At 36.3% G+C, this 20,236-nt stretch overlaps 1 protein-coding gene across 1 annotated transcript in view; it reads left to right on the top strand.

Moving 5' to 3' along the window:
• The window catches only part of VPS13B (vacuolar protein sorting 13 homolog B), a 996,174-nt gene that overhangs the window by 280,276 nt on the left and 695,662 nt on the right, over positions 1-20,236 (top strand). The window contains exons 18-19 of the mRNA XM_043982862.1: positions 4,560-4,694; positions 6,001-6,174. Coding sequence (XP_043838797.1) covers positions 4,560-4,694; positions 6,001-6,174 — 309 coding nt within the window. The remainder of the gene's footprint in view (positions 1-4,559; positions 4,695-6,000; positions 6,175-20,236) is intronic.

Genomic DNA, 20,236 nt, shown 5'->3' with positions numbered 1-20,236 from the left:
ACCTTCTATGGCTCCTCATCATTCCACTCTCTCAGCCTCAAACTTTGCCTTATTTCACTGAAAAAATTAAGGCTCTGTGCTCAGAGCTCCCTATCACTCAGATGCCTTTCCACACCATCTCTTCCTTTATTACATCTTATGTCCTTGCCAAGGCAAAAACTTTTGAATGCACAAGGGATTCAATTCTACCCTGTCTTCTCAATATCCTCTCCTCTCTAGGCTCTCTCTTGATTTTCCTCCTACATATCCAGCCACTCCTTCTGAGTCTTTCCTGTATCTTCCTCCAAGGCTTGTCTTCTAATATGGGTTTTTCCTCTAAATATGGGTTTTTCCTGAAACTTCGTCCTGGGCCCTCTTTTCTTTTCCTTCTTTCTGTTCCATGAGTTCTTAATCTGAACTTATGATTAAAAAAAAAATTAATAGCTGTATTTAAGTATAATTGGTTTCCATTTTGATACTATGTATTCTATTTTGTACATTTTCACTCATTATCCCTAGAGGGTCTTTATCACATTGTGAAATGGTTCCATGAATTGAAAATATGAAAAACCCATGTTAAAAAAATTTTAAATTAAAACAAAGACAACCCATGCTGTAGTCACTTCATCACCTCATCAGCTCCCATGGGACTAGTAATCTTCAGATGCTTCTCAGATCTATTTATTTAGCTCAAACCTTTGTCCTGAGCTTCAGTTTTTATTATCAGCTTCCTGTTGGGCATTTTGTTCTTCATATCCATTTAATTGTCAAATCTTGTTATTTCTACATTCATAACATCCTTCATGTGCATCCTCTTTTCTCCACATATATAGCTGCCATCCAAGTACAGAATAGACCCTTATCACCTCATTCCTAGAGTATTGCAATACCCTGCTGGTTGTTCTCCCTGCTTCCCATTTTTCCCCACCTTTTTTAATCTTTCACAACTGCCAAAGTTATGTTTATAAAGCTCAGATCCAAGCATGTCATACCCCTCCCCCAAACTTAGTACATTCTTACTTTCTCTCCTCTCCTCTCCTCTCCTCTCCTCTCCTCTCCTCTCCTCCCCTCCCTCCCCCCCCCCCCATGGGGGCAATGAAGGTTAAGTGGCTTGCCCAGGGTCACACAGCTAGCAAGTGTCAAGTGTCTGAGGTCGGATTTGAACTCAGGTCCTCCTGAATCCAGGGCCAGTGATTTATCCACTGAGCCACCTAGTTGCCCCCAAACTCAGTGCATTCTACTGACTTTCCTGCTGTCTTCATGATCAACCCCTTTCTTTGGATTTTAAAGTTCTTTACAACCTGGTCCCTTCCTACATTTCTGGTTTTCTTCTCCACATACTCAACATAATGACAATGGCCTTCTTACTTTTTTTTTTCCCCCTCCAGGGAGTACTCCATTTCTTGATTCCATGTCTTTTCACTAGCTAGAATGCTCTTGCTTCTTTCTCACCTCCACCTCCTGGCTTTTGTGCCTTCATAACTCAGCTGAAATCCCATCTTTTACAATAGCCTTTTCTCACTTCCTACTGTTATTGGTTTTTGTTTTTGTTGTTTTTTTTTCTGTGAAATAACTGCCAGTTATAATATATATATATATCTATATATATCTCCTGTATATACAGTTATTTGCATATTTTCTTTCTAATTGGAATTTGAGCTCCTTGAGAGCTGTGACATGATTTGTCTTTTGGGGGGGGAGGGGGGAGGGGGGAAGGGGGGAGGGGGGAGGGGGGGCGGTATCCCTAGAGCTTTGTGAAGTGCATAGCACTTAATAAATTCTGGTTTACTGACATTACAAATGGATATTAATATTGTTATCTGTCGATATCACATACACATCCATGTATACTGTGTGCATATTTGTATGATTCCATTAAAATGTTTCTGTGAGATTTTCATCTAGCTATATTTCTTTGTTTTCTTCATTGGAATAAAAATATTTCCATTTCCTTTTCTTTTTTCTATTTTACTTGTTCAATTGCTAACTTTACTATTTTTCTAACATCATTTTCCCCTATTAATTTAGATATCAATGTGAGGGATTATTTTATACAAGATTTTCTTCACTATTCACTTTTCTTTTTTACTTTCACTTTTGACCACTATTGAAAATTAGTATAAGACAGAAGGGAAATCCTCAATTGTTTATTGTTAACAGCTCTGTTTTCTATTAGAATAGGCTATCAGGATTTTATCATAATGCATTCTCTTTATCCATTATTTGAATTTGTAGTGTTTTTTTTAAAATGTTAGCTTTAAGCCCCTTATTCTTTTTAAGTTTGCCCCAAAACAAATTCTGACAAGTCAACTAATATTTCAGGTATGAAAATTTCTATAAAATAAGTATGAATAAATGCATTACTTGCTAAAATAAGGACCTTAAATACTATTGACATTAGACTGAACCAAAAATTGTGTAGACAACTATTTTGTAAGCCTGTCATTGCAGGTTTGCCAATTGGCCTTTATATTTGCCCTCCAATGACACCTCTGCTATTTTACTTTATTTTTGAGCTTCTTATTAGGAAAGGGTATAAAAAGCACTTTCCTGTGCCAGATTGTTTGATAATTACCTAATATATTTTAAGGTATGGACTAGTATATAACCAATAAACCCACTTTTTTCTTATTACCAAAGCCAGAATATTTTCCAAGTGCTGTTAAGTGCTAAGTATGATAGAAATCATGATAAATGATAATAAATGAAGACAATTAAATTGGTCTACTAAGATGCTTTTAGATATCTTCTAGTTTCAGCTTTTAAATCCTGACTGTAATAAAAAGCCTTTGAGATAATAATTTGGGGGGGCAGCTAGGTGGCGCAGCGGATAAAGCACCATCCCTGCATTCAGGAGGACCTGAGTTCAAATTTGAGCTCAGACACATGACACTTACTAGCTGTGTGACCCTGGGCAAGTCATTTAACCCTCAATGCCCCACCCAAAAAAAAAAAAAGAAAAGAAAGATAATAATTTGGAAGCTCCCATGGGCAAATGAATTCATCTACTGAAGAGAATGTAAAAGTTGAATATACTCTCTAGCTTTGATATGCCAGACCCTACACACCTTGATATTTGCATATTATAGATGACATTGGGGTATTTAAGCAGCCAGTTTATGGTAAAGGGAAGTTGAATATTTAATTTTGTCTTATTTAAACTGTTCAGGATATGCTGAAGCTTTAGATGATGCATCTAGATGGCAAGTCTTGAAAAAGAATAGAAAATGTACCATAAATTCAGATAATCACTATTCCAGATTTATAAATGCAGTTACTCATTTTGAATTAAGTTATTGGAAGGCAGCTTGTTGCTAGAATGAATGCCAGAGTAACAAAACCTGGGTTCAGATTTTGACTCTGCCACAAACTCCATGTAAGACACTGGACATGTCATTCAGAGTTTCTGGGTTTTAGTTCCTTGTCTATAAAACAAAGTAGTTAGACTAGATGATCTCTAAGGTTCTTCCATCCATAAATTTATGATCTTATGATCTGGCAAATAAAAGAAACATGGATTCAACAAATGACAGATATAGTTAATCTTTATGCAGTTGTGACCAATAATTAAAAGTTTATTTAGTGGCTTTGTTAGTCACTCACAAGAATCTAACATGTAATCATGTCACATGAATATATCTGACTCACATGAAGAATGAGGAGAAAAGAAAGGAAGTTGCAACTAGGCCTATTTATTCATACTTAAATGTAGACATGTGAATTATGTATACGTATAATAATGGACTTTTCAATAGGTATAATGTTCTTTCCTCTTATCCCCCGACCTTAATCCTCTCCATAATTTGAGACCTGTTTCAAATCCTGTCTAGCTTTTCTCTCTTACAGGTCTTGCTAACTTTCCTCAAAGCCTATAATACTTCTAAATTGCAGGCTTCTTGAGGATAAGTATCCATATCCAGTAGAATGTCAGCTCTCTGAGAGAAGGGACTATGTTGTATTTATCTTTACAGCTCAAGTTTAGGACAGTGGCAGGATATAGTAGACACTTAATAAATATTGAATTGAATTGGAAGTTAAGCCTTTAAAAAAATAATCCCCCACTTAGCACATACTTGGCATTCAATAGATACTTATTGGTTGGTAAGTTGAAATATAATCTTTTTTACATTTATTAGAGAAGCATATATGGCCATCTCCATTATTTACATGTAAATTATTTACTATTTTTAAAATTCTGCTTTGTCGTCTTTTCTACTGCTGTTAGGGAGCCTATACCTTTGCAGAATAATTTTACTTACAATCTCAATGAAATTAATTAGGAAATTGAATGTTTTACCTCCCAGGTTATATCATAAATATCATAGCCATATATAATTATTTTTAAAATTATCTATTTCTGAATAGCCTGATAGTTGACTATATATAGTTATCACAGATCATATATTTTAAAATTGTATTCACTCACCTCCTAAACACCAAATTATGAAACATAGCACAAATATTATAAGAACATCTGAGTTAGATAATTAAAGCATAATTAAGTTTAAATACCTTGGTGAAGGAATATAAAAATTATTTAAATTCAACCAGCTAGTACATTTGCAGTTTTCTTTTATTAGGTGTGAAATCTAAGAATCCCTTGCCAACTCTTGAGGGCTCAATCCAGAATGTTGAATTGAAGTACTGCAGCACATCATTGGTCAAATGTGCCTCTGGGACCGTGGGATCAATAAAAATTTGTGCCAAAGCCCCAGGTATGTGCAGCTGGACCATGTAAAACTTTATTGCCTGTATAGGAGAATTGGCCTTGCGTTTTACAAGGAGCGTTACTGAAACAAGAATTTACTCATTGTTCCTATGAATCAGAGGGTTTTTAAATTTTTATTTCTCTTTTTTCCTTTTTATTTTGCCAGGATGATGCTACTTGGCTTAATAAATTATTTTTTATTTTTAAAATTCTATTCATTTATGATTGATTTTGAAGAAAATTAGAGGAACTTTTTAAAGAGTTTCTTGAAATTGTATACCTTTTTTACATGATATCTTAATGTTAGTTTGTGTATATAAACACATATATATGCATGCACATGCATTATATGTATGTGTCTACTTGCAAAACACTTCAAAAACTCTTTTTTTCCTTCAGTGCAGTGCTTGGGAGGAAAATTGACCATTACAGAAACTAGATGTAGCTTGTCAATATAGATATGTGAAAAAACCTTAAAACAAAAACAGTTTATTTTACTTATTTTAAAAAACAATCTATATTGAGAAGCTGGTCAACTGTCTTATCACCTTGTATTATTGTTTATACTTAATTTACACTGAACTCCATTAAATTTCAGTTTTGAATTATAAAATATTGGTTTTGTTGATTTCTCCTCCCCCCATTTTTGTCTTAAAAAATTATATTTGTTATAAGGCCTGGCTTTCGTGGGTTGCAGGGAAAGAGATATTGGGGAAAACTGATAATGTAAATAATAAAAAGCATTTGAAAATAGATTTATACTAGTTAAATTATCTTAATATTTGCTAACTTTGGGCTCCAAATATTGACATTCTTTAGATAACATTTCACATGACTTAGGGATATGATTGTTTTAATGGATTTTTATTTGGATATTTAATTTAGGATTACTTAGTTAATTTCAGATTATAGTTATACAAAGATTTGTGCAGTATAAAATGGATTGATAAATATAATGATTAGGGGCAGCTAGGTGGCACAGTGGATAGAGCACTGGCTTTGGACTCAGGAGGACCTGAGTTCAAATCTGACCTCAGACACTTAACACTTACTAGCTGTGTGACCCTGGGCAAGTCACTTAACCCCAATTGCCTTACCCCCCCCCCCAAAATTATATATATATATATATATATATATATATATATATATATATATATATATATATATATATAAAATGATTAGACATTCTAGACATTCTACTAATTATATTGCTCTATAATTTGATATTTTAAGATGCATTGAAACATGAGCTAGTTACATATTAGGGGGAAAATGCTTGTAATTTAAAGATTAATACTGATATTTTTATTTAGGTGAGAATGGAAAAGAGAAACTGATTCCCTTAATTCAGGGCCCTTCTGACACCAAAGACCTCCACAGCAGCAAATGGCTCAATGAAAGCAGAAAGCCAGAATCCCTCTTAGCCCCAGATTTGATAGCGTTTACAATGCAAATTCCCCAATCTGTGGACTACTGTCATAACTCTGGTAAGTATAAAACTTCTATTTCTGTTCATATCATTTTGCAATTTCATTTCCAGCAGAACTTCTTTTGAGTGGAGTCTGTCTCTTCAAGACTATAACCATTAGGTATAAAACTTCATTTATTCTTTTTGAAAATCAAAATGAATAATTCTATCATTTTTATTCCTTTCATAAATTGTAATTGTTTTAGATAAGTAAATTTGTCTTTATGAATCAGATCCTCAGCACACACTTGCACATCCAGTGGGTTAGAAAAATGGAAGGGGTGTGTGTGTGTGTGTGTGTGTGTGTGTGTGTGTTGGATGGCCACTTGTTGGGAATGTGGTAGAGAGGGGATTCTTGTTTAGCTGTGGCTGTCCAGCTCTGATATATGATTTAACTTGTCAAGATGGCTCAAATAAATTTCTGACATTTCAAAATTATTTATTTATTTTTAGTGAGGCAATTTGGGTTAAGTGACTTGCCCAGGGTCACACAGCTAGTAAGTGTTAAGTGTCTGAGGCTGGATTTGAACTCAGGTCCTCCTGACTCCAGGGCCGGTCTTCTATCCACTGTGCCACCTAGCTGCCCCTTTTTTAAAAAAATAATTAATTAATTAATTTGTTTGTTTGTTTATTTATTTTTAGTGAGGCAATTAGAGTTGAGTTGACATTTGTTTTGGCAGTTATCCATTCTTATATAAAGTTCTGGTTTCTTCAATGTAACCTAAAGGGAAATTATAAATGTAATAGTAAACCTACCGTTATAGCTGCTCCTTTATGGTATTTTATACTTGATTGGGGAAGATTCAAAACCTTGACTGTTTGTGTTGTGTTTAATTAGGATGTTTGTAAATTTGGAATGTGAACATTTGATTGGTATTTTGAAGCTGTTCCTTTAGCTCTGCTTCAATTTGCAAAGGTAATATGTTTTTCTTAAACCTAGTTTTGGTCACATAGTGGATAGAGCATTAGGATTGAATTCACAAAGAAGTTTGAATCCTGTCTCAGAAATTTACTGGCTTGGGGGCAGCTAGATGGCACAGCGGATAAAGCACTGACCCTGGATTCAGGAGGACCTGTGTTCAAATCTGACCTCAGACACTTGACACTAGCTGTGTGACCCTGGGCAAGTCACTTAACCCTTTGCCCCCCCCCCCCCCAAAAAAAAGTTCAGAAATTTACTGGCTTGCCCATGTAACCATGGACAAATCACTTAACCTCTCTAAGTCTTAAATTCTTTATTTCTAAAATGGGGATGCTAAATAGAATTGTTGAGATTAAATGAGCCATGTGCAAGGTGCTTTGTAACCTTAAAGTATTGTATAAATGTTGGATAGTTCTATTATCATTACCACCACTGTTTTTATAATAAACCCAACAGGGGTGTCAAGTTTAAATTTTCTATGCCATCACACCCAGTTATACTTTAGAAATTTATTACATGGTTTATAGTGCTCATACATATTATTATTAATTAAAGCAGCTTTAAAGGAATTTGTTTTTATCTTATGTTTTTATAAAAAGATTTAAATAGATATACGTAGTACAGGTGCTATGAAAGGAACTCAGCATAAGATAAGCAAGTTCATTTGGCCTTTATAACTTAAAAAAAAAAATGTGGGGGCAGCTAGGTGGCGCAGTGGATAGAGCACAGGCTTTGGATTCAGGAGGACCTGAATTCAAATCCGGCCTCAGACCCTTGACACTTACTAGCTGTGTGACCCTGGGCAAGTCACTTAACCCCAATTGCCTCAACCCCCCCCCTTCTGCCCCCAAAAGTGTCTTAATTAACCAAAAAAAAAAAAAACCCAAAGTAATCAGAGTAGAATTAGTTTTTTTGTTTTTTTAAGCAAGTAGTAATATATGCATTAGGTGAGGTGCTCAATGATTTTACCCCCAGGGCTTCTGAAAGTTGTAGGATTGCTAGTGGAATGCATGGTACTGTATGAAATGAGTAGCTTAAGAGCTAAAGTTGAGTGTTTTTAGTCCAGTTTGGTAAAAGGCTTAACAGACTTTCTTTAAGAATCATGGCAGGGGGTAAAGGATGGGAGAACACCTGGCATTTTCTGTTAATGCTTCCACAAAATAAAAAATTAATTTATTAAAAGCAAATTATATGGCACTTTAAGTGGAAAACCAAGAAGTAAGCTCTAAAGGAAGGGCCATAAGAAAGGAGCAGAATGTTTATCGCCTGAATATAAAAAGAAAATAGGGAACCCCAGTTGACAACCAGACAATTATGAAAAGATGCAAGACACTTATTTTCCATGCATTGGCAAGTATATATAGAAAAAACATGTATGTACAAATATAAACTATTGTGTCATAATAAATTTTGTGTCTCATTCTTATTTATGATTGGTATCATTTCTGCTTATTTGAGATCACAAGACATCTCTTAGCTCTCTTTTTTCATTTGAACACACCAGAGTTATTATTTGAAGTTAAGTATTTATTAATTCATTAAGCATTTACTAAGCACTTACTGTGTTTTAAACACTATGTAAATTTAAACAAACTATGTTTAGGGTTATTTAAATGGAAGAAAATGAGAAACAACAGCTCTGTTTAATTTGTTTCTTTTCATCAATGCGAGATCTAAATGAATAAATTGTGGATTTTACATTTTAAAGGAATCTGAAGACACTTTTTAGTCTATTTATGTATAATAGTCATTAAGACTAACCTTGGGCTGCCTTACAAGGGAGATACATCTGTAAAAACCCTGTGATTTGTAGTCTTTTCTCTGCCTGGGAAGAGATGAAGCTATCTTGGGCTTGGGACCAGAGTGAGCTTTCAGCATTTTCTAATCATTCTGTAAAACATGCCCTCTTCCTTAATGTATTGTCCAGCTGATTAATGGATTGATTAATTGCTTTGTGGACTAGGGAAAAGAGCTCTGGGCTTTGAGACAGGAGAACTAGACTCTTGCCTATAGTTTTTAACCAGCTATCCCTGCGACTTAAGCAAGAAATTCAGTGACTTCTGTTTAGCATTTTAAGTTCTTCATTACCTGACCTTTTCCTACCTTTCTTAACATTTTATTCCCCTCCGTTCACTCCAGCTATAATGACCTATTTGCTGTTCCTCAGACAAGACACTTCATCTTCACTTTATGTGCCTTTAACCCCAGGATCTCTCTCATCTTAGATGGTGGGAAATGATGGGCAACTCACATGAGGGAGCTTCTCAAGGCTAGATAGATCAAAGCTAGTTGTCCTTAATGTATAATCTACATTGCCAATCAGTGTTGATTAAGTGCCTATTATGTATCAGGGACTTTGCCTTAGCTGGGGATACGAAAGGTGGGGAAAGACATCCTTAGTCTTGAGAAACTCAGAGTTTAATGGGGGAGATCATATGCAAACAAAAATGTACAAGCAAGCTGTATACAGCATAAATAAGAAATGATGAACAGACAGAAGGTGCTGGAATTAAGAGAGGTGAGAGAAGGCTTTCTAAAGAAGATGGGATTTTAGTTGGAAATAATAGGAAGCCACAGAAGCCAAAGATGAGGAGGGAGAACATTCCAGGGATAGGGAACAGCCAGAAATGAGTTGTTATTGACTCTCCTGCTGTAAGTAAATCTCTCTCTCTTTTTAAACTGTTACTTGACCTATAAGTATTTTATTTTGTTCTTATATCACTCAAAGCACCAGATGACATTCCTGAGTCTGGTTCAGCTCAGAAAAATAGTATATAGACATGCATCTCTAGATTGTTTTTTATCCATTATATCCTTTCACTCAAGTAATCAACCTATCAGCCTACTTTGAAAGAACCCTAATAAAAAACACAGTTAAAATTTTCTTTTGCTCAACAGAATTAACTTTTTCCCAAACTAGATACAATAGGGGCAGCTAGGTGGCACAGTGAATAAAGCACTGGCCCTGGATTCAGGAGGACCTGAGTTCAAATCCAGCCTCAAACACTTGACACTTACTAGCTGTATGACCCTGGGCAAGTCACTTAACCCTCATTGCCCTGCCCCCCCCAATTAAAAAACTAGATACAATAAAAAGTTAAAAATGGTTGTTGTTGTTATCATAAGATTGATTAGATATGCCCTCCAGTAATGTAATGAATGTGTAATAACATAAGTTATGGTAATGCCTTCTCCTGATGCAGATCTTATCCTATTCTTGTAATGCTGATGCCTGTGTTCCTATAAATTCTCTACAAAGGATATATCCAACCTGTAGTACACTTTCTTTAATTTGCTTGAGCCTGTGAGTCCTGAGTCAATCAACAAATATTGACGACTTGCTATGTGATAGGCACAGTATTGGGGAACAAGTTTAAGAATGAAATAATCTCTTCTAGTAAGAGGGATTGGAGGAATAGGAACAAAAAGAAATATTTAGAAACATAAATACAAGTTGAAGAAATGTCAGTAGTTAAAGTAGTTAAAAATTAGATTTTGGGGGGAAGAAGAACATTGGCAGTTAGATGAACTAAGAAAGGTTTCCTATAGAAGATGGTGCTTGAGTTGTATCTTAAAGAGTGGGACACAGTGAAGGAGCAGTGAGGAGAGTGCATTTCAGGCACATGAGACTGTCAGTCATAGGGAGGGAGAAGAGAGGTGGAACATCAGGTTTGAGAAGCCTAGAAAAGGCCAGTCTGGCTAGATTACAGAATGCTAGAGGTAAAGCCCAGTGAGGCTGGAAAAACAGGTTTGAGCTAGATTGTGAACATATTTAAAAATGAAACAGCAGTTTGTGTTTTACTATAAAGGTAATGGAAAGCAAGGAATATTACTTTGGAGACATTGTTAACATTGGGGCAGATTTGAGTCAGGGAGAACAGTTTAGAGGCAGTTGGAATGATCTAGGTGAAAGTTAATGAGGAACTGAACTAACATAGTAGCTGTGTGTGGAAGGAAAGATCAGATAAAAGAGTCAACAGACATTGTATTTATTCTGTGTCAGGCTAGAGTTCAGAAGACAAAGAAAGGCAAAAATAGTTTCTGCTGTCAAGGAGCTCTAATGTAGGAGGACATGAAAACAACTATGTACATAAAAGATAATATACAGGATAATCTGAAGATAATAGAAACTAGCAGTGTATTGGGGAGAGAACAAGATTGAGAGAGTTTGGGGGTTTTTTTGGTGTGTGTTTGTTTGGTTTGTTTTGTTTTGAACTAAGTAGGATTTGAGATGATTCTTAAAGGAAGTCAGGGAATCCAGGAGTCAGAGAACAGGAGGGAGATTGTTTCAGGTATAAGGAAATAACTAGTGAAGAGAAGCAGATTCAGGAGATGGAGTGTTGTGAGTGTGAAACAGCAAGAAGACTAGTATTACAGAGTCCAAAGTACAGGGAGGGGAATAAAATGTAAGAAGCCTGTAAAAGTAACGAGGTAGGAAGGAGCCAGCTTGGAAAGAAGCATAAAAGCCAAACAAATAATTTTATATTTTGTCCTGGAGGTAAAGTAGCAACTCTAATTTGTTGAGTAAAGGAAAGACTGTGCTTTAAGAAGATCACTTTGACAACTGAAAGTTGGATTGGAGTGGAGAAAGACTTAAGGAAGGGAGACCAAACCAAAAGGCTGCTATAATAGACTGGATATGAGGTGATAAGTACCTGCACTTGAGTGGCAGCTGTCATAGGACAGGAAGGGATGTAAAGGAGAGATATCGTGAAGGTAGAAACAATAGTATTTGGCACTTGATTGTCTAATGGAGGTAAATAAGAGTAAGGAGTCAGGTATGACACCTAGGTTTCAAGTTTGGGATATTAGGAAGATGTTGGTGCTTTTGACAGTAATAGGGAAGTTATGGGGGAAAGGAGGGCTTCAGAGGAAACTCAAATTAAATTTTGGACATGTTGAATTTTAAGATGTTTATGGGACATCCAGTTCATTTATTCAAAAGGCAGTCAGAGATTCAAGATTAGAGGTCAGAAGAGAGGTTTGGATCCATTTAAAAAAAATTGGGGGGGTGTGTGTGAGGCAATTGGGATTAAGTGACTTGCCCAGGGTCACACAGCTAGTAAGTATCAAGTGTCTGAGGCTAAATTTGAACTCAGGTCCTCCTGACTCCAGGGCCGGTGCTCTATCCATTGCGCCACCTAGCTGCTCCAGTGGATCCAATTTTTTAAAAAAATCTGTTAATCATCCTCAAAGAGATGACAATTGACTTCATGGGTGTTAATGAGATAGTGTAAAGGGAGAAAAGAGAGCCAAGGACAGAACCTCAAAGGACACCCATGTTTAGCAGGACTGACCAATGTGAAGATTCTGAAAAGATACTGAGAAGTGGTCACACAAAAAGGAGGGAAACTAAGTCAGAGTAGTGTCATAAAAATCTAGAAAGAAGAGAGGTGTTTAGAAGGTAAAAATGGCCAAGAGTATATAGGCTATCTGCTAATCGATTCTCACCATTTGACTACTATATCTACTTTTTGTACTACTTTAATCATTCATCAAACATTTATGAAGTGTTCACTATGCACTGGGCACTGTACTAAGTTGTCAAAGAGCATGAATTCCATTCGAAGGATTTCATGAACATATGAATATGTATCTATATATATGCAAAATGCATGCAGAATCATTAAAAAGTGTTTTGGGAAGCAATAATCCTATTTCCTATTTATCCCATTTATAGCTTATTTGTGCGTAATTTTTTGTATTTTGTCTCCCTCATTAAATTGTGTATAACTTGAGGGTGGAGACTGTCTTTTGTCTTTTTATCTCCAGTGCTTATTGAAGGATACTTGGTAAAGAATAGACACTTAATAAATGCGTATTGATGGACTGCATTAGCAACTATGATAATTAGCAAAATTTTCCTGTAGAAGGTGGTGCTTGAAAGAAATCTATGAAAGAAATCATCGATTTCAAGAGGCAGAGGGGAGGAGGGAATGTATTCCAGGTGTGGAGAACAGCTTAGGGCAAATAAATGGAGAATAGGAGATGGAATTTCTTGTGTATAGAACAGAGAGTAGAACAGTATAACAAGATTGTAGATTGTGAAGCAGGAAGTAATGTGTAAGAAGACTATTGCTGCAGAAGGGGTTGTGGAGAGATTTAAATGTCATGTGTGCACGTGTGCATGTGTGTGTACATAATTAATATGCATACATATGTAGACATACATGTGATATATGTGCAGAGTGCATTTATATACAAACATCTATTGTATTTAAATATATAATATTTAATATAAAATATATAAATATTTACATGTATATAAATTTAAGTGTGTTTGTGTGTATGTGTGATCTTTGGGCAATAGGGAGCCACTGGAGCAGGGTGATGGTATCATTAGACTTAAGCTTCAATAAAATCACTTTGCCAGCTTTGTGAAAGATGGACTGAAGTAGGAGGGGGCTTGAGAAAGATAAACTCAGTAGATAACTAACTAAAATCTTAATACATTATTGATTTTTTTAAAAGTTATTTGTAATCTCAGAGTATCATAAATTCTTGTAATCTAAAGGAGCCCTAGAAATAGGTCACTTATCTTCCTAGGTAGGGCAGCAGCTATGGTGCTGTTGTGGGACAGCTGTATTCAAATGGATCTGCGATTGAATTAATTTGGTGTTCATTTCAGTGATGCAAATGCTTGCCTCTTACCTATGTCCTCCCATAAATTCTCCACATGAGGTCTTCACAGTCTGCTGGAGTCTCCTTACTTTTCCTTGACTTTGTAAGGATGCCAGTTAAGCTTGATTATTCAGCTGTTATCCCTGACACTCACTACATGATCACCCCATCATCTCTTATGGTCATACATTTTTTTGATGTCATTTTTACTTCTCTTCTTTTTTGAAGTTCCTCATTGGTCACATGTTGAAGCCTACTCACACCCATCATACAATCCTTTTTGTCCTCCATGTGATATTCATTTTACATTCTTTGATGGCTGTTAAGGTCCATGTTTCCTAGAGATATAACATGAGTGGAATGCTAGTGTTAAAAAGATGGGCCTTTGTTTCTGGGAGGAACTTATCATTAAAGATGTTTCATGGGCCAGCTAGGTGGCACAGTGGATAAAGCACCAGCCCTGGATTCAGGACGACCTGAGTTCAAATGTGGCCTCAGACACTTGACACTTACTAGCTGTGTGACCCTGGGCAAGTCACTTAACCCTCATTGCCTGGCCAAAACCAAAACAAAATAAAAAGATGTTTCTCAATTCCCTAAAAGTAACCTGTTCATTCTCCTCTTCTTCCTCCTATATCATTCTGGGTCCAACTCACCTATTCATACTGTTTGTCCCAGATATACATATTGCTGGATAAACTCTACAGATTTCTGTAGAAAGTGGGCAGTAGATAATTATCTTCATCATTCCTTTGTTCATGATCAAGCCAAATGTTTTTGTTCCAGAAGTTCTAGTGGTTACAGTTGGCTCCTGCAGTTTCTGCAGTGTTTCAGGTCTTGATAAAACCAGCACCCTTATGACCACAAACAGGAGCATCTAGAGGACCTCACTATCCACAGGAAATCCCTCTTAAATTTGGATTCTCTGTTTGCCCTCGTCAGTCACAGTGGTTAATGTCTTTGATGAACAACATTTATTTTGTTGTTTAACCTGATACTTATGTTCCATGAGTCATTAAAGAGGGTTATTATTCATATTTTTGAAGATGTCTTGAATGATTTTGATACACATATATACACATGCACACGTGTGTGTGTGTGTGTGTGTGTATGCATACACACAACATACCTACACACCTTACTGGAAGAGACCTTTGTAGTTGCAGTGTGTTTCAAGAGTCAGGACACAAAATACAGCTATATTAGAGCTACTGTATATGGAGGGAGATTCATGCTGGAGGCAATAGAATTGTATGAATGTTGAGGGTTGGGTATCAGAAAGATACCAAAGGCATGGATGAAATCTTGGACTTTATTAATGATCTTGGAAAAAGTCTTATGCTTTATGTATATGCATATCACCCTGAACAAGCCTCATCTCATTTGGTCTTGAAATTTGTACAGGGCTGTACCCAATTATTATTTGGAATGGAAACCTTGAGAATTCCAGTTGTTATTTGAAGTAGCAATGTAGCAAGGTGGGGAGGGTGCCGACTTTAGAGTTGCAGAGACTGGAGTTTAAATCTTGCTTCAGACACTTAGTAGCTGTGTGATCTTGGGCAAGTCATTTAATCTCTTCTAGTCTCTGTTACCTTATCTCTAAAATGAAGGGGTGGAATTGGCCTACAAGGTCCAAGTCAGCAGTCCTATAAATGGTTTTTTGTTGTTGTTGTTGTTGTTGTTGTTGTTTTGGTGAGGCAATTGGGGTTAAGTGACTTGCCCAGGGTCACACAGCTAGTCAAGTGACTGAGGCTGGATTTGAACTTAGGCCCTCCTGACTCCAGGGCCAGTGCTCTATCTATTGTGCCACCTAACTGCCCTGATCCTATGATATTTTTAAAAGGTGACTGAGGGAACAGCTGTTGACTTTTATGTTTGTTTTCTTTCCTATACAAAATGCAGAGCTATTAAAATTTTTCTTTTTATGTATACCTGCCTTTCTGAAATTTCTTTTCAGTTCAGTGAATACTTATTATTTACTGTGTGCTCAGCACTATTCTAGGCTATATCAATACAAAGATTTAATCAAAAACATCCCTTTCTTCAAGGACCTTACATTCTTTTTAAAAAAGTAATCATATATTTATAACAAAGAAAAAAGAAAGCAGAGAAAATCCAGTTCATCAAAACTATCTGATATATTTACCAAATATATGAAATGTTATATAATTATGGTTCTCCACCCTAGGGAAAAAAGGGAGGCAGATGTACTTTTCTCTTGTATTTTTAAGGTTCTAAAGGGCTGACTTAACACAAGCAACCTGCTCAGGTTTACTGGTAGGAAGAGATGAGCCACTTTCATATCACTGAATACTTAAAGAAGGAGGTTAATGTTGTCCTGACACAAAAAGAATATACAACAAGAATACTATGACACTTAGGGCAGCTAGGTGGCGCAGTGGATAAAACACCGGCCCTGGATTCAGGAGGACCTGAATTCAAATCCAGCCTCAGACACTTGACACTTGATACTTACTAGTTGTGTGACCCTAGGCATGTCACTTAACCCTCAATGCCCTGAAAAAAAAAGAATACTGTGACACTTAGCTTTTCTGGATGCAGCCCTGCCTCATCTCCTTATGGAAATGTGTCAGGTCAGCGGGGCAGGTTCTGGGGATTAAAATGATCTTCAGAAATCTACCATGAAATCCATGACTCCACACAGGTAGGTAGAACTTTTTATGATCTTTGGTGACCAGGAACCTGTTGAAGGAAACTGGGATCAATCAAATCATAGGGATAGCTTCACTGCCTTTAAAGGAAAACTAACCTTTGTTGGGGGGGGAGGGGAAAAGTATCCCTGGTCCTACCATAAGGGCCACACATGATCATTATAATTACACTGATATTTTAGTTAATTTTTCTTTTTAAAAAATAAGGAAATTGGGGCAGCTAGGTGGCACAGTGGATAGAGCACCAGCCCTGGAGTCAGGAGGACCTGAGTTCAAATCTGGCCTCAGACACTTAACACTTAGTAGCTGTGTGACCCTGGGCAAGTCACGCAACCCCAATTGCCTCACTTAAAAAAAAAAAAAGGAAATTATTCTATTATTTCCACCCATTTGTTTTAGTTTTACTCTTAAAAATCACCATAGTATAATTCTGTTTCTGCCTCTAAATTATAGCCTTTAGGAAACAGTTATCATATCTTCTTTCTATCTTCTATCTCAAATATCAGTAGTTTTGAATTGCTTTATATTACCTGATTTTGACACTCTTCTACCATTCTCTGTCTCTGTGTCTTTGTCTTTCTTGCTGTCTTTCTGTCCCTTAGTAAATGTCTGCCTGTCTTAGAGTGGGATCCAGAATTGAAAATTGTACTCCTCAGGTGGTCTAACTAGTGCCAAGTATTCGTATTCATCCAGCTTTAAATCGAGCTGCATATTGTGATCTGGACAGGAGTAAAGTAATAGACATCATTGGAAAAATATACAGTGAGTCTGAGTAGGTTCTCAATTCTTATAGGTGATGAATTGCACTTGAACAATGGCATAAAAGAGGTCATATAGGTCATGTATCACTAGTATAGAAGATGAATCAGTCATAAAGTGCAAGAATGAGAGTACCCGATAGATATTAAAAGAAGGTCTCTGCTCTATTATTCTGATCCTCCCCATTACTGTCAAGGGTATCATCATTCTTTCCATCACACTAGTTTACAACCTCAGTGTCACCCTCGACTCCTCATTCTCAGTCCCCATACCTGGACTACTCTTTTTCTTTACCTCCACTTCTTAGAATCTCTGACTTCTTTAAAACTCTTCTAGCACATTTTTTCAGGACAGTTGTTAGTGCCTTCCCTTCTAAGGTCACTTTGTATGTATCTTGTCTGTGTTTGTACATATTATTCATAAAATGAAGGAAGCTCCTGAGGGGCAAGGACTGGTTTTTTTACTTTTTCTTTGTATCTCCAGCTCCTAGAACATAGTAAATGATGATTAAATTTGTTGATTTGGGGGTGGCTAGAGCACTGGCCCTGGAGTCGGGAGTACCTGAGTTCAAATCTGGCCTCAGACACTTAATACTTACTAGCTGTGTGACCCTGGACAAGTCACTTAACCCTAATTGCCTCACTAAAAAAAATAAAATAAAATAAAATTTGTGGATTTGATTCATTGAATGGCTTAAAACTGATGAAAACCTCTTTCATTTAATGCAGATCTCTCATTTTACAGATGAGGAAACATGAAGAACCATAGAGAGGTTTAAGTTATTTTGCTTACTTGCAAGAGTCATGCAAATATTTTATTAAGCACCTACCATTTACCAGGCACTATGCCACATGCTGGGAATATGAAAAGAAGCAAAATACAATCCTTGCTCTCAAAGAGCTTACAATCTAGTGAGGGGGACAAGAAGAAAATAAATATGTACAAAGAAGCTACATACAAGATAAATAAGAAATATTTAATAGAGGGAAGGCAACTAGAATTTACAGGGTCTTCCTGTAAACAATGAGATTTTAGTTGGGACCTAAAAAGTAGCCAATAAAGCCATTAGGTGGAGATGAAAAAGGAGAGCATTCTAGGCATGGAGGACAGCTAGGGAGAATGCCTAGAGCTGAGAAATGGAGTGTCTTGTTTGTGGAACATCTAGGCTAGAGTGTCAAGATTGAAGAGTACATGCTGGGGAGTGAGGTGTAAGAAGACTGGAGAGGTAGGAGAGGACTAAGTTATGATGGGCCTTTAAAGCCAAAATAGGGTTTTGTCTTTGCTCCTGGAGGAGATAGGGAGCCATTGGGTAAAGAAGTCAATATGATTGGATTTACACTTTGGAGAAATCACTTTTGTGGCTGAATGGAAAAATGGACTGGAGTAGGGGTAGATATGTATCTGTGTACCTGTTATTTCCCAGATTGTGAGGGTAGACTGTTTCATCATATACATATCCACGGGTCCTAGCACAGTGCCATGAATATAGTATTTGCTTAATATAGTAGTTAGTTGTTTCTTGATATGTTGATCATATCAGCATCTGGAGTTGAAAAGGACTTCCCTGAACCTTTTCAGAAGAGGCTCTGTGGAGTCAGGCATACATGAACCCAACAGTTTCGTTTTGCCCAAGAAAGGTATTGGTGGGGCAGCTAGGTGGCACAGTGGATAAAGCACCAGCCCTGGATTCAGGAGGACCTGAGTTTAAATCTGGCCTCAGACACTTGATACTAGCTCTGTGACACTGGGCAAGTCACTTAACCCTCATTGCCCTGCAAAACAAACAAACAAACAAGAAAGGTATTGTTTATTACTCTGCATATAAGATAACCCCAATGGAACCTGCAAGGGGCCACCCATGCTGATTTTGATCCATTGTTTATTTTACAACAAACTTAAAGGGTAGTGAAGAAGTAGCACTCTGACACTAGAGTTCTTTCCACTGTATTACAATGCATCCACTAAGATTCTTAAAAAAAATTTTTTTTAAGCTAGGCAGGAGAGGATGCTTGAGGGACTTCAATAAGACTCACAGAACAATGTATGATCTTTATGATTGGAGGAAGTACCTATATGGGAACCTGGATCCTCCAGAGCAAAGTTAATTTTTTTTGTAGTCAAGTCCTGTTGTTGGTGAATATTTAACTTGTATTCAGTTGTTAAGCCCTAGTTATTTTTCATACAAACTGCCATCAAATCAAATTGATTTTTTGAACCTAAATGCTGGAGTTTACATTTATTACCCCCATTGAAAATTTAACTCGTTAGTTTTGGCTTAGCTTTTTGAGATGATTTTAAATCTTCTGTTATCTTTCCTTTAGAAATAATAATAGCTTTGGGGCAGCTAGGTGGCACAGTGGATAGAGCACCGGCCCTGGATTCAGGAGGACCTGAGTTCAAATTTGCCCTCAGATACTTAACACTTACTAGCTGTGTGACCCATGGCAAGTCACTTAACCCCAATTGCCTCACCAAAAAAACCAAAAACAAAACAAAAACCAAAAAAAAGAAAAAACAGTTTTGTGCCCATGTAGATTTAATAAACATATCTTTTTATATCTTCACAAAGTTCATTGTCCCTATCATAGGACAAGGTTCCTCTCTCATATGTTTAAAAATGACATCTTTCTTGAAAAAATATTTTTCTCTTGAGTTGGACCAAGGTGATTGAGAAATGCTCATGCCAAATTTTGTAATGACTATCCAAGATTTTTTAAAAAGCATTTGCTTAAGAATTTTGATAAGTTTCTTCTATGATAAATTCCTAAGAAAAAATTGTCAGAAAAATTCTTAGAATTTAAGTCAAATTTATGTATGTAGCATTTTAAAATCTTTTTTTGGGGGGGTTGTTAGCTGCAAAACAACAAAAATGATTATGCTTGCTTAAATGGTTTTTAAAATCCTAATGAAAATTGAATGCTTTCTTTTCACATTTAAAATGTAAAGCTAGATAAAATGACATCTAGGTATTTTTAATAGTGCTCAGTGGTCATCTTGGAACAGAATATAGACTAAGCCTTTTGTTTTATTTAAATATTTTAAAAATCGGATTTCTCTTAAAATGGTGTGATAATGATAATAGTTTTTAGGAGTTTTTAAATATGCAA

This window comes from Dromiciops gliroides, chromosome 1, assembly GCF_019393635.1.
Source record: "Dromiciops gliroides isolate mDroGli1 chromosome 1, mDroGli1.pri, whole genome shotgun sequence".
In the NCBI taxonomy this organism is placed as follows: Eukaryota; Metazoa; Chordata; class Mammalia; order Microbiotheria; family Microbiotheriidae; genus Dromiciops; species Dromiciops gliroides.
Note: the sequence above shows the minus strand (reverse complement) of the source record. Positions and strands in the feature narration are given on the sequence as shown.